The 13,969-nt window shown below is 39.5% G+C and overlaps 1 protein-coding gene across 2 annotated transcripts in view; it reads right to left on the reverse strand.

Annotated features, from left to right (window-relative positions):
* ABCB7 (ATP binding cassette subfamily B member 7) overlaps positions 1-13,969 on the reverse strand; it is a 202,958-nt gene that overhangs the window by 126,675 nt on the left and 62,314 nt on the right. The window contains exons 1-2 of one of the 2 annotated variants that reach the window (XM_036304440.1): positions 8,409-8,444; positions 7,083-7,169 (exon numbers count right to left, since the gene is read on the reverse strand). Coding sequence is in view for 1 of the 2 variants with exons in the window: in XM_036304439.1 (XP_036160332.1) it covers positions 7,083-7,169 (87 nt within the window). In the remaining variant the exon portion in view is untranslated. Of the gene's footprint in view, positions 1-7,082; positions 7,170-8,408; positions 8,445-13,969 lie in introns of those variants that run through there. The other variant, XM_036304439.1, reaches the window with a different exon arrangement.

The raw sequence follows: 13,969 nt of genomic DNA on the forward strand, positions 1-13,969 counted from the left end.
ATAGGCCAATAACAACCAATGAAATAGAAGCAGTAATCAAAAAACTCCCACCAAACAAAAGCCCAGCTGCAGACAGCTTCACAGGGGAGTTTTTCCCAACATTCAAAGAAGAACTAACACCTATACTCCTCAAACTATTTCAGAAAATCCAAGAGAAACACTTCCAAACTCTTTTTATGAGGCCAGCATTATCCTAATTCCAAAACCAGATAAAGACACTAGAAAGAAAGAGAATTATGGACCAACATACCTGATGAAAACAGATGCTAAAATCTTCAACAAAATATTAGCAAATCGCATACAGCAATATATTAAAAAGAACATAAACCATGATCAAGTGGATTTTATTGCAGAGATGCAAGGCTGGTACAATATTCACAAATCCATAAACGTGATACATCACATAAACAAATTGAAAGACAAAAATCACATAATCATATCAAAAGATGCAGAAAAAACATTCGACAAAATCCAACACCAATTTTTGATAGAAAACAAAACAAAACACTCTCATCAAAGTGGGAAATCCAGGAGCATATCTCAACATGATAAAGGCCATATAGGATAAACCTACAGCCAACATCATACTCAATGGGCAAAAACTAAAACCATCTCCCCTAAGATGAGGAACAAGGCAGGAATGCCCAGAGGAACCAAGATGGCAGCATAGGTAAACAACTAACCTTGCTGCCTCGCACAACCACATCAAAATTACAATAAAAGACAAAACAGATATCATCCAGAACCACAGGAAGGCTGGCTGACTGAAACTTCGACAAGTATAGGGAAAGAGAAAAGCACATGTAGACTGGTAGGAAGTGCAGAGGTGCGGAAAAGCGGAGGTACGGAGGAGCACAAAACGTGCTGGCAACTGGGTACACTGTGGTCTTTTTCAATCGGCAGGGAGATACAAACTCCCGATTACTCTGAATTCCAGTTTGGAGTTAGACTATGGGGACCCAGACTCATATGGGGAAAAAGTGGACTGTCTGGCATCGGGCTGGAACACGAGGGTGGCTTTCTCTCAGAGGTGCTCACAGCATTCACTGTTCCTGCATGGGGCCGCTGAACACCGAGACCCCAGGACCTATCCACGACAGCACCAAAGGCAACCATTGCTATTTGCACCACCCAGTGATTCCCTGAGACACGGTCCCACCCAATTTACAACCCCACCAAAGCTATGTGCACAGGCTTTTGCATATGAACGGCCTGGCCTTTGCAATCTAAAACCTAAAAAACTACAGCTGGGTCAACGAACCCCAGAGTTTCCAAAAGAAGGCCTAAGGCTAGTCAACAGCCTACATTGCTTCACAGCTGTGTCTCATCTGGGTACCTCCAAACCACAAAGAGGTGGAATCTGCACATCTCTCTGTAGCTCCTGCTGGGTGGCCTCAAGCAGTGGCTGACTTTGTTCTTCCTTAGAGATCCAAGAGCCAGTGTACCCAGTGGTCAGAGTGAGAAAACACCAGATTACAACTCTTCAGATCCGCAAGAGACACACTCAGGGGGCAGACTCAGTGAGCACCAAAGCCCCACTGAAGCAAGTCCTGCCCCATAATGATGTTTCCAGCACAGCAGGTCACCCATTGTAGACATAACTGGTCCTCACAGCCAATTAGTATGGAGATCAATTCCTCCCAGTGATAGAAACAGCAATCAAGGCTTAACTACAAAAAGACTGTGCACACAGCCCACAAAAAAGTGCATGAAGAGCGTCCACGTCAAGTGACTGTGGAGGCTGAGCCACTGGGCCCTAGAGGACACTTAGCACAGAAAGCCACTCTATCAACACAGGGAAGCAACCAGAATGTGGAAACAATGAAACATGTCACAAATGAAAGAAATGGATGAAAGCAAAATACTGAATATAGAGTTCAAAACCATGGTTATAAGGTTACTCAAGAATCTTGTAGAAATCTCTGAGAAATTTAGTGAAACCCTCAAGGAAATGAAAAAGGACCAAGCAGAAATTAAGCTTACACAAATTGAAATAAAGAATAATATACAGGCCCGAACCAATATGCTCAATTAATATTTGACAAAGGAGGCAAGAACATACAATGGAGCCAAGATAGTCTCTTCAATAAATGGTGTTGGGAAAATTGGACAGATATATGCAAGAAAATGAAACTAGACCACCAACTTAAACCATACACAAAAATGAACTCAAAATGGATAAAGGACTTAAATGTACGACAGGAAACCATAAAAATTCTAGAAGAATCCAAAGGCAACAAAATCTCAGACATATGCCGAAGCAATTTCTTCACTGATACAGCTCCTAGGGCACTTGAAACTAAAGAGAAAATGAACAAATGGGACTACTTCAAAATAAAAAGCTTCTGCACAGCAAAAGAAACCATCAACAAAACAACGAGAAAACCCACTGTGTGGGAAAACATATTTGCCAATGTCATATCTGATAAGGGCCTAATCTCCAAAATTTATAGGGAACTCATACAACTTAACAAAAGGAAGATAAACAATCCAATAAAAAAATGGGCAAAGGACCTAAATAGACACCTTTCAAAAGAGGACATTCAGAAAGCCAAGAGACATATGAAAACATGCTCAAAGTCACTAATCATCCGAGAGATGCAAATCAAAACAACAATGAGGTACCATCTCACACCTGTCAGACTGGCTATCATCAACAAATCAACAAACGACAAGTGCTGGAGAGGATGTGGAGAAAAAGGAACACTTGTGCACTGCTGGTGGGAATGCAGACTGGTGCAGCCACTATGGAAGACAGTATGGAGTTTCCTTAAGAAACTGAAAATGGAACTCCCATTTGACCCTGTGATCCCACTTCTAGGAATATATCCCAAGAAACCAGAAACACCAATCAGAAAGGATATATGCACCCCTATGTTCATAGCAGCACAATTCACCATAGCTAAGATCTGGAAACAGCCTAAGTGCCCATCAGTAGATGAATGGATTAGAAAACTGTGGTACATCTACACGATGGAATACTATGCTGCTCTAAAAAGGAAGGAACTCTTACCATTTGCAATGTCATGGATGGAACTGGAGAGCATTATGCTAAGTGAAATAAGCCAGTCAATGAAGGAAAAATACCACATGATCTCACTCATTCATGGATAATAGAGACCATTATAAACTTTTGAACAATAATAGATACAGAGGCAGAGCTACCTCAAACAGATTGGCAAACTGCAGCAGGAAGGCCGGGGAGGGTTGGGGGGCAGTAGGTAGGGGGGTAAGAGATCAACTAAGGGACTTGTATGCATGCATATAAGCATAACCAGTGGACATAAGACATTGGGGGATAGGGGAGGCTAGGGGACTGTCTAGGGCGGGGGGATAAAATGGACACCCTTTGTAATACTTTAAGCAATAAAAAAAAGAAAAGAAAAAAAAGAATAATATACAGAGATCCAACAGCAGATTAGAGGATCCCAAGAATCAAGTCAAAGATTTGAAATACGAAGAAGCAAAAAACACCCAACTGGAAGTGAAAAAAGAATCCAAAAATATGAAGATAGTGTAAGAAGCCTTGAGGATAACTTCAAGCGTACCAACATCCGAATTGTGGGGGTGCCAGAAGAAGAGAGAGAGCAAAGTATTGAAAACCTATTTGAAGAAATAATGACAGAAAACTTCCCCTACCTGGTGAAAGAAATAGACTTACAAGTCCAGGAAACACAGAGAGCCCCAAACAAGAGGAATACAAAGAGGTCCACACCAAGACACATCATCATTAAAATGCCAAGGGCAAAAGACCAAGTGAGAATATTAAAAGCAGCAAGAGAAAAACAGTTAGTTACCTACAAGGGAGTACCCATAGGACTGTCAGCTGATTTCTCAACAGAAACTATGCAGGCCAGAAGGGAGTGGCAAGAAATATTCAAAGTGATGAATAGCAAGAACATAAAACCAAGATTACTCTACCCAGCAAAGCTATCATTTAGAATTGAAGGTCAGATACAGAGCTTCACAACTAAGAACAAGCTAAAGGAGTTCATCACCGCCAAACCAGTATTGTATGAAACTAGAGGCCTGCTGCACGAATTCATGCAAGTCCCTCGGCCTGGCCAGTGATAGGGTCCATTGGGGCTGGCCGGCCAGCCAGGGGGAGGGACCAGGGGAGATTGGCCAGCCACGAGAGGTTGGCTGTTGGAGCACACTGGCCACCAAGGGGCAGCTCCTGGATTGAGTGCCTGCCCCTGGTGGTCAGTGCGCATCATAGTCACCGGTCAACTGGTTGTTCGGTCATGAGGACATTCAGTAACTTAGGCTTTTATATGTATAGATGTTGAAGGGTATTCTTTAAGAAGAAGAAAAAGAAGAAAAAGGTAAAGATAAAAATTATGAACAACAAAGTGACAACAAATACATATCTATCAACAGTGAATCTAAAAATCAAGTGAACAAAAATCTGATGAACAGAATAAACTGGTGAATATAAAAGAATCAGGGGCATAAAAAGGGAGTGGACTGACAATTCTTGAGGGGAATGGGGTGTGGGGGTGCAGAAAAAGACTGGACAAAAATCGAACACCTATGGACGAGGACAATGGGGGGGTAAGGTCATGGTGTGGGGTCGGAACTGGGTGGAGGGGAGCTATTTGGAGGGGAGCTATTTGGAGGGGAAGAGGAACAACTGTGATAATCTGAACAATAAAGACATATTTAAAAAAAAAAAAAAGACAGGAATCCCCACTGTCACCACTCCTGTTCGACAAAGTATTCAGAAGTGTTAGCCATAGCGGTCAGACAAGAACAAGAAATGAAAGGTATCCAAATTGGAAAAGAAAAGGTAAAACTGTTCTTATTCGCAGATGACATGATACTGTACATGGAAAAACCTAAAGACTCCACCAAAAAACTACTAGACATAATAAATGAATTTGGCAATGTGACAGAATACAGTATTAATACCCAGAAATCTACGGCTTTTTTATACACCAATAATGAACTCACAGAAAGAGAAATTGAAAAGATAAGCTCATTTACCACTGCACTAAAAAAAAAAATTAAGATATCTAGGAATAAACTTATCTAATGCAGTAAAAGACCTTTAATTAGAAAACTACAGGACATTCAAAAAAGAGATAGAGGAGGACATAAACAAATAGAAAAATATACCATGTTCATGGATTAATAGAATCAACATCATTAAAATATCCATACTACCCAAAGTAACTTATACATTCAATGTAATCTACATTAAGATACCAACGGAATATTTCACAGATCTACAAAAAACTCTCCAAAAATTCATCTGGAATAAAAAAACACTCTGAATAGACACAATACTGAGAAAGAAAAACAAAGTTGGAGGAATCACAATACCAGATATCAAGCTGTAATACAAAGCCACTGTTCTCAAAACTGCCTGGTACTGGCACAAGAACTTACATATAGTTCAATGGAGCCAAAGAGAGAAGCCAGAAATTAACACAAGCAATTACGCTCAATTAACATTTCATAAAGGAGGCAAGAGCATACAGTGGAGTTAAGACACTCTCTTCAATAAAGGGTCCTGGGAAAATTGGACAGATACACGAAAAAAAAATGAAACTAGATCACCAACTTACACCATACACAAAAATAAACTCAAAAATGGATAAAAGACTTAAATGTAAGAGAGGAAACCATAAAAATATTAGAAGAATCCATAGGCAGCAAAATATCAGACATATGTCGTTTACCGATACAGCTCCTGGGGCAATGGAAAATAAAGAGAAAATAAACAGATGGGACTACATCAAAATAAAAAGCTTCTGCACAGCAAAAGAAACCATCAACAAAACAACAAGAGAGCCCACTGCATGGGAGAACATATTTGCCAATGCTATTTCAGATAAGGGTTTAATCTCCAAAATTTACAGAGAACTCATATAACTTAACAAAAGAAAGATACATGATCCAATCAAAAAATGGGCAAAGGACCTAAGTAGAAACTTTTTGAAAAAAGGACATACAGAAGGCTGAGAGACATATGAAAAGATGCTCAAAGTCACTAATCATCCGAGATGCAAATCAAAATGACAATGAAATGCCATCTCACACCTGTCAAAATTGCTATCATTAACAAATCAAGAAACAACAAGTGCTGGCAAGGATAGGGAGAAAAAGGAACCTTCGTGCACTACTGGTGGGAATGCAGACTGGTGCAGCCACTGTGAAAGACAGTATGGAGTTTCCTCAAAAGTTATAAATGGAACTCCCATTTGACCTAGTAATCCCACTTTTCTAGGAATATATCCCAAGAAACCAGAAGCACCAATCAGAAAGGATATATGCACCCCTATGTTCATAGCAGCACAATTCACCATAGCTAAGATCTGGAAACAACCTAAGTGCCCATCAGCAGATGAATTAGTAAACAATGGTACATCTACACAATGGAATACTACGCTGCTATAAAAAGGAAGGAACTTTTACCATTTGCAACAGCATGGATGGAAATGAAGAGCACTATGCTAAGTGAAATAAGCCAGTCGGAGAAAGATAAATATCACATCATCTCACACATATGTAGGATATAATGATCAACATAATTTGGTGAACAAAAATAGATGGCAGGGGAGGTGGGGGGTTTTGAGAGCAACCAAAGGACTTGTATGCATGCATGTTAGCATAATCCAGTGGTTCTCAACCTTTGGGTCACAACCACTTTGACGGTCAAACGACCCTTTCACAGGGGTCGCCTAAGACCATCCTGCGTATCAGATATTTACATTATGATTCATAAGAGTAGCAACATTACAGTTATGAAGTAGCAACAAAAATAATTTTATGGTTGGGTCCCAACATAAGGAACTGTATTTAAAGGGCCAGAAGGTTGAGAACCACTGGCATAATCAATGGACACAGACTCTGGGGCGGTAGGGGCCTGCCCTGGTGGGAATGGTTGGGAGGGGTCAGTTTGGGAAAAAGGAGACATATGTAAAGCTTAAGATAATAAACTAACAAACAAAAAAGATAATTTAAAAAAAAAAGAAAACCAAAATCCAAATATTCTGGAATATGATAATCTTTTACATACTTTCTATCCAAACACAGTCATCTATAAGAATTTCCATTTACTTGTTACTTGCTCTTACCCCTTCTTTCGGGTCTGTGTGGAGTCCTCCTCCTGCGTGACCATGCCAACATGTCCTCTTTTCTATCAGCGGCCATGCTTGGAGAGCCTAGTTGAAAATGATACCAAGCATATTATACAGTTAATTATTGCTTTCCATGTCTGTACAGTTTTCCTTTATAATTTAATATAGTTGATTTTACACACTGATTATTTTTCTTAGTTTGCCTGAAATATAAACATTTAGAAACAAAGTATTTTTTAATACTTCACCGTCCATCTTATGTTATAGTAACTTGCACACATGTGTTGTCTCTCCTATTACATGGTAAACCCACACTAATAAAAGAGAAAGATGCAAATTGACCATACCTTTGTGATGCCCACCAGCCAATCAGGCTTGAGTATGCAAATTAACCTCAGCGCCTCTGTGGAGACTTGCCGGGGTCCAGCCCCAGCGGGCCAGGGGTTCCCAAAGGTGTGGACGGAGTCGGCGAAGAATGTTTTACACGGAGACAGCGTTCAGAACTCTCTAGCTCTCTTTAGTCTCCGTGGATCTTTCTCTGTGGCCTCAGCCAGGCACAGGAAGATCCACAGAGACTAAAGAGAGTTAGAGAGTTCTGAACGCTGTCTCCGTGTAAAACATTCTTCACCGACTCCGTCCACACCTTTGGGAACCCCTGGACCGCTGGGGCTGGACCCCGGCAGAGACTGACAGCAGGGAGGAGGCAGCTCCCAGCACTGCACAGCCTGCTTGGCTGTCGCCGCGGCGACCTGGGAGCAAGCAAGCGCCACCTGCAGGCGCCACCCAGCATGGCCTGCTTGGCAGTCACTGTGGTGTGGAGCAGGCAGGCCCCGCAGAGAGCAGAGAACCACGGGGAGTGGGCCTAAGCCATCAGTAGGACATCCCCTGAGGGCTCCCACATTGGAGAGGGTGCAGGTCAGGCTAAGGGACAGACACACCCCCATGCATGAATTTTGTACACCGGGCCTCTAGTTTCTTAATATTAGGGACAGTCTGTTTTATTTTTATATCTTCCATGGAACATACCACAGCGTTCTGCATATGGGCAGGGTAGATTTCAATGCTTGTTGGATTAGCTTATAAAATTGAGCTATCTACAAATATTCCAACTAGCCCTGAAAATACACAAACATCTTGTCTTTTATAATTTTTAAAGGCCTTAAGATTACTACTGCTCAGGTTAAGGAAATAAAAATTATCTTTTCATGTACTGGTAGATTTCTCTTTCTCTTCTATCTGCCTTAATTTATTTTTATTGTTGACACTACTACAGATGTCCCCATTCCCCGATCCCCTTCCATCTGGCCATCACCACACTCTTACCTGTGTCTATGGGTTAGGCATATATGTTTTTTGGCTAATCTCTTCAACTTCTTTCATCCAGTGCCCTTGTTTCCATGCCTCTGATACTATTTTGTTCATCAGTTTATTTTGTTCAGTAGATTCTACATATAAGTGAGATCATATGGTATTTGTCTTTCTTTTACTGGCCTACTTTACTTAGCCCTAATAATATCCAGGTCCACCCATGCTATCACAAAAAGGTAAGAGTTCCTTTTTCTTTTAAAACCAGGTAGCATTCCATTGTGTAAATGTACCTACCACTGCTTGGGCTATTTACACAGGGTACATATATTCTTTCTGATTGATGTTTCAGGATTCTGAGTATATAGTCCCAGAATAGAATCGCTGGGTCAAATGGTAGTTCTATTTTTAATTTTATGAGAAAACTCCATAATGTTTTACATAAGTGGCTGTGCCAGTCTGCATTCCCACCAACAGTGGACGAGGGTTCCCTTTTTTTGACATCCTCCCAAGAACTTGGTGTTTGTTGATTTATTGATGATAACCATTGTGACAGATGTGAGGTAATATCTCATTGATGTTTTAATTTGCATCTCTCAGATGATTACTGATGTTGAGCATTTTTTCATATGTCTATTGGACATCTGAATGTATCCACCTATTTTTTGTCATTTCAGTACTGTTAATAGCACTCAAACTGAGAAGGTTGTTAACCTCTGTTCCATTATCTCCTCGCATCATAAACAGAGACATGATATAAAATCCAAATGTATTTCTGGTAAAACAATTATTGCCAAAAATAATTGCATTAGCTTTTCAAATGAAAAACATAACCCTTTCAAAAGATATGGCACCCTTTCAAACATACACAAAAATGCATTAATTTGACTGCCTCTCACTTATATCATTTATGTATCTGAGCCCTGAAAATCTACCCATTTTTTCTAAAAATATCAATATTCTTTGCAACCGCGCTTTGAAAATTCCTTATGACTATAACTCATACAATAGCTAAAACACGTATTTTCACATAATGCCAGGAAAAAAAACTGATAGCTCTCTTAGAAGCATTTTAAAAACTGGGTTTTTTGTAAATGCCTTTAAGAGAAGCAACTAGAACCTTAAAGTCACTTGAGAACGTTTCAAGAGTAAATCAACTTTGCTCTAAATTACCATAACAATCTTCTTAAATTAGGATTCACTTTTGTAATACAAAAAGGGTTTTATCTTACCCACTGTAATCAACCAAAAATGTAAATACATGATCCTTTATGCTTTAGAAGTTTATAATCTAAAACTGACAGATGCAGGCATAAATATCACAGTAAGACAAATGTAATGGTAAGATATATCTTGACTGCCCTCTCTCATCCACCTAAAAAATAAACTTCAATTTTAGTTCATCACTGAAGATACTTAGCCCAGAACAAAATAACAGACTCATTGAAGGGCAGGACAATTATTATTTTATTCACTTTTCATATTTTCATTGTGGTTTTCTTTTGCTAAATATTTTTGCATTACAATGTGGATTAGAAAGACCTATACTAATTTTTAGTAAGAATCGTTCAAGAAGTACTCACTATTTGGCTGGCCTCCTGCTCAACACTACATTATCTCATTTCATGCTCACTACAACCCTACAAGTATTTATAATTATTATTATTCCCATTTTACAGACTAGATACAGGGGCTCAGAGAGGCTGCCTTGCTCAAGTTAATATAGCCAGGAAGTGGTAGAATGAAGATGCTTGTTCCTAACATTATTGATATTAATAATATCAGTAACAATACTGGAGCTAGTGAGCTTACTGGTACTAACTGTCACCTTCCCAATTGACACCCTTGAACATCTGGTTAATTTTGATGTTGTTAATATGGCACATGTGATATTGTTTAATTTGTGGCAAAATCATCAATGCAATTGTGATGTTAAAAATAAAGAGTGGCTGCCCTAACCTGTTTGGCTCAATGGATAGAGCATCGGCCTGCGCACCCAAGGGTCCCAGGTTCGATTCTGGTTGCGGGCACGTACCTTGGTTGCGGGCACATACCCAGTAGGGAGTGTGCAGGAGGCAGCTGATCGATGTTTCTCTCTCATCGATGTTTCTAACTCTCTATCCCTCTCCCTTCCTCTCTGTGAAAAATCAATAAAGTATATTTTTTAAAAAAATAAAAATAAATAAAGAGTGGCACCACCAAAAGTGTTATCTAGACATATTCACTTAGAAATATCAAAGTATAAGAATAAATTCTATAAGAGGCTAGAAAGAACAAATAAAGTAAAAAGAATCAGATTGACATCAGACTTTTCAACAAGTTTGATGCAAAAAGACAATGGAGTAAGATTTTCAAAGCCTTGAAGGGAAAAGAATGTCTAACAGAGTTTTATATGCAACTAAATTGTCTTTTGAATATGATGGCATTGTGGACACAAATTCACATGGGTCTGGTCACTTTGTGAAAAAAAGTCATCAAGCTGTATACATGATATTTGCATTTTTCTGCAAATATGTCACACTTAAAAAGTTAAAGGAGTGACATCACAAGATATCAGAAAAGGAAACCTCAGCACTTTTTCTCCCAAGGAAATACTAAGTTAACAATGATACATGGACCAAAATACCTTTATGAGAATTCCACATCCCAGTTAAGATGCTACAGTGCCCTAGACAATAACAAAGTCAGAACAGTTGCACTGAAAAAGGTAAAAAGAACAATTTCACTTTACATAAACTCCTCCCCCTAAGCTGGCAGAGCTCAACACCAAGAAAAATCATCCTATCCTACGACTTCTCCAGCAGGTGAGAAAAGAGAGTGAAGCATCCTATATAATAAAAGCCTAATATGCTAAGTGTCCGGTCGGCCGATCAACCAATCAAAAAGTAATATGCTAATGATATGCTAAGGCTGCTCAACCGCTCGCTATGACGTGCAGACAGTCGACCGGTTGACCAGTTGCTAGGATGTGCACTGACCACCAGGGGCAGAGCTCCAACTGGTAAGTTAGCTTGCTGCTGGGTCCGGCCAATCGGGACTAAGCAACATAGGCCAAACATGCTCTGGAGCCCTCCTGCGGTCCCTCCCCAGCTGGCCAACCTCCCATGTCCCTCCCCAGCCCCGATCGTGCACCATTGGGGTCCCTTGGCCTGGCCTGTGCCCTCTCACAATCTGGGACCCCTCAGGGGATGTTGGAGAGCCAATTTCGGCCCGATCCCACAGGCCAGGCTTAGGGACCCCACTGGTGCATGAATTCGTGCACCGGTCCTCTAGTGTATACAATATTCCAGAATCACAGAGAACTACATAAAGTACTGGTTTCTGTCTCAGCTCACTAATTAGTACTGATGAAACCAGAAAAAATTGGATGCCTGGTGGCAGCTAAGAACAAAGGAAAAGCAGTTGGTGTGTTGATACAGTTAACATGGCTTTGCACAATTGGGAGGAGACACACAATTTAAGGCTTTCCTCCTGATAATGAGGGCCTGGAAAAAGAAACCAACAAATCCCTCTAATTACAAATCTATAAATACAAGTCCAGAGAAAATACAACCACAGGCCCCCAAAATCTCTAGCTGGAATGATTGGTGAAGGTCTTTCCCAGTCAAAGCCAGTGCATATAGACTAGGACAGTGGTTGGCAAACCGCGCCTCGCGAGCCACATGCGACTCTTTGGCCCCTTGAGTGTGACTCTTCCACAAAACACATGCGTGCGCGCACGTACACTGCAATTGAAACTTCATGGCCCATGCGCAGAAGTCAGTTTTCAGAAAGGATATAGACGAAACAAGTATACAAGACGAGTGTGGATGGGAGAGTTAGAAGGGATCGATCTCAGCAAACGTACCTCAATCAGATTGAGGATGTTTTTAGCAAAGGCCAGCTTAGGAGTACCCTAATTAAGTTAATAACAATATACCTACCTATATAGTTTAAGTTTAAAAAATTTGGCTCTCAAAAGAAATTTCAATCATTGTACTGTTGATATTTGGCTCTGTTGACTAATGAGTTTGCCGACCACTGGACTAGGAGATACGGCTATTTCTTCAACTGTGCAGATACCAACACAAGGTAAAAGAAACATGAAAGCGAAAAAGAAGGTCCAGTTGAAGGGGAAAAAATGAAGCTCCAGAAACTTACACTAAAGAAATGAAGGTATATGAATGATGTGACAAAATTTTTAAAATAACTATCATAAAGATTTTCAGTGAGTTTGAGAAAATGGCACACGGACAAAATGAGAATGTCAAGAGACAGAAAATATAAAAAAGAAAGTTTTGGAGCTAAATAATACAAATTCTGACCTGAAAAATTCAATAGCTGGGTTCAACAGAAGACTTGATCAAGGAGAACAAAGAATAAGCCAACTTGATGAAAGGTCATTTGAAATTATCCAGTCAGAAGAGTAAACAGGAGCAAGAATGAAAAAGAGTGAAGAAAGCCTATGGGACTTAAGGGACACATGAATCGCTCTTCATCAAGCATGTCAAACACGTGGCCCACAGGCCACATGCGGCCCACAAACGAGTATTTTTTGCAGCCCAGACAATATAATGGTATGTAAGAAACATTTTAATAAAAATTTCATAACTTAATTTTTACAATATCCTGTTATACATAATAATGAACTACAACGTTCGCTAATGGCTGATTACTATAATCATGTTGCATTCATTTCCCTTACGCGCCTTATGCACAAGCGCACCATTTCTCTTCACTAATACTAGCAGTGAATATTTTAGCAGCCAATTTCCACGTCATTAGTCTTGTACTGACTTGTTTGGTGTGCACAACAGGAAATACTTCGCTTTCGGAGAACAAGAAAAATAGGATTATTTGCGTTATGCTTATTAATTTTGCATTTATTCAGTGTCTGGTAAGTTAATGTTCAAGAAAAAATATTAATTTTTATTAAAATGTTTTATTATTTTATGTTAACGATTACTCATTTATTTCAGCCCTTTGTATTCAGCATGTCTCTATCGAAATAAACCTACATTTCTATGAAAATTGAAGTTTTTGGTTTTTTGAAGCCCACATAAACTTAAATATTGTCTATTTGGCCCATGATAGCCTTTGAGTTTGACATGCTTGCTCTTCATATTATAGGCATCTCAGAATGAGAAGAGAGAAAGGTACATAAATATTATAGTGGTTGAAAACTTCCAAAATCTGGAGAAAGAAAAATGGATAACCAGATCCAAGAAGCTCAGACTAAAAAAGATAAAATCAAAGAAGTCCCCAGCAGGCCACATTATAATTAAATTGTCAATACTCAAGTACAAAGTCAGAATTTTGAAAGCAAAAAGAGAAAAGTGACTCATCACATAAAAGGGAGCCCCAATAAGACTATTAATAGATTTCTCATCAGAGGTTTTGTAGAACATAAGGGAATGGAATGATATATTAAAAGTCATAAAAGAAAATTATTGCCAAACAAAAATACTCTATACAGCAAAAATGTCCTTCAAAAATGAAGGGGAGAGAGAGACATTCAGATAAACAAATGTTGAGGAAATTCATCAATGTAGAGCTGCCGTTACAAGATATGATAAAGGGTATTGTTCTAGTTGAAATGA

The sequence above is a fragment of the Myotis myotis genome, unplaced genomic scaffold (assembly GCF_014108235.1).
Source record: "Myotis myotis isolate mMyoMyo1 unplaced genomic scaffold, mMyoMyo1.p scaffold_m19_p_4, whole genome shotgun sequence".
Lineage (NCBI taxonomy): Eukaryota > Metazoa > Chordata > Mammalia > Chiroptera > Vespertilionidae > Myotis > Myotis myotis.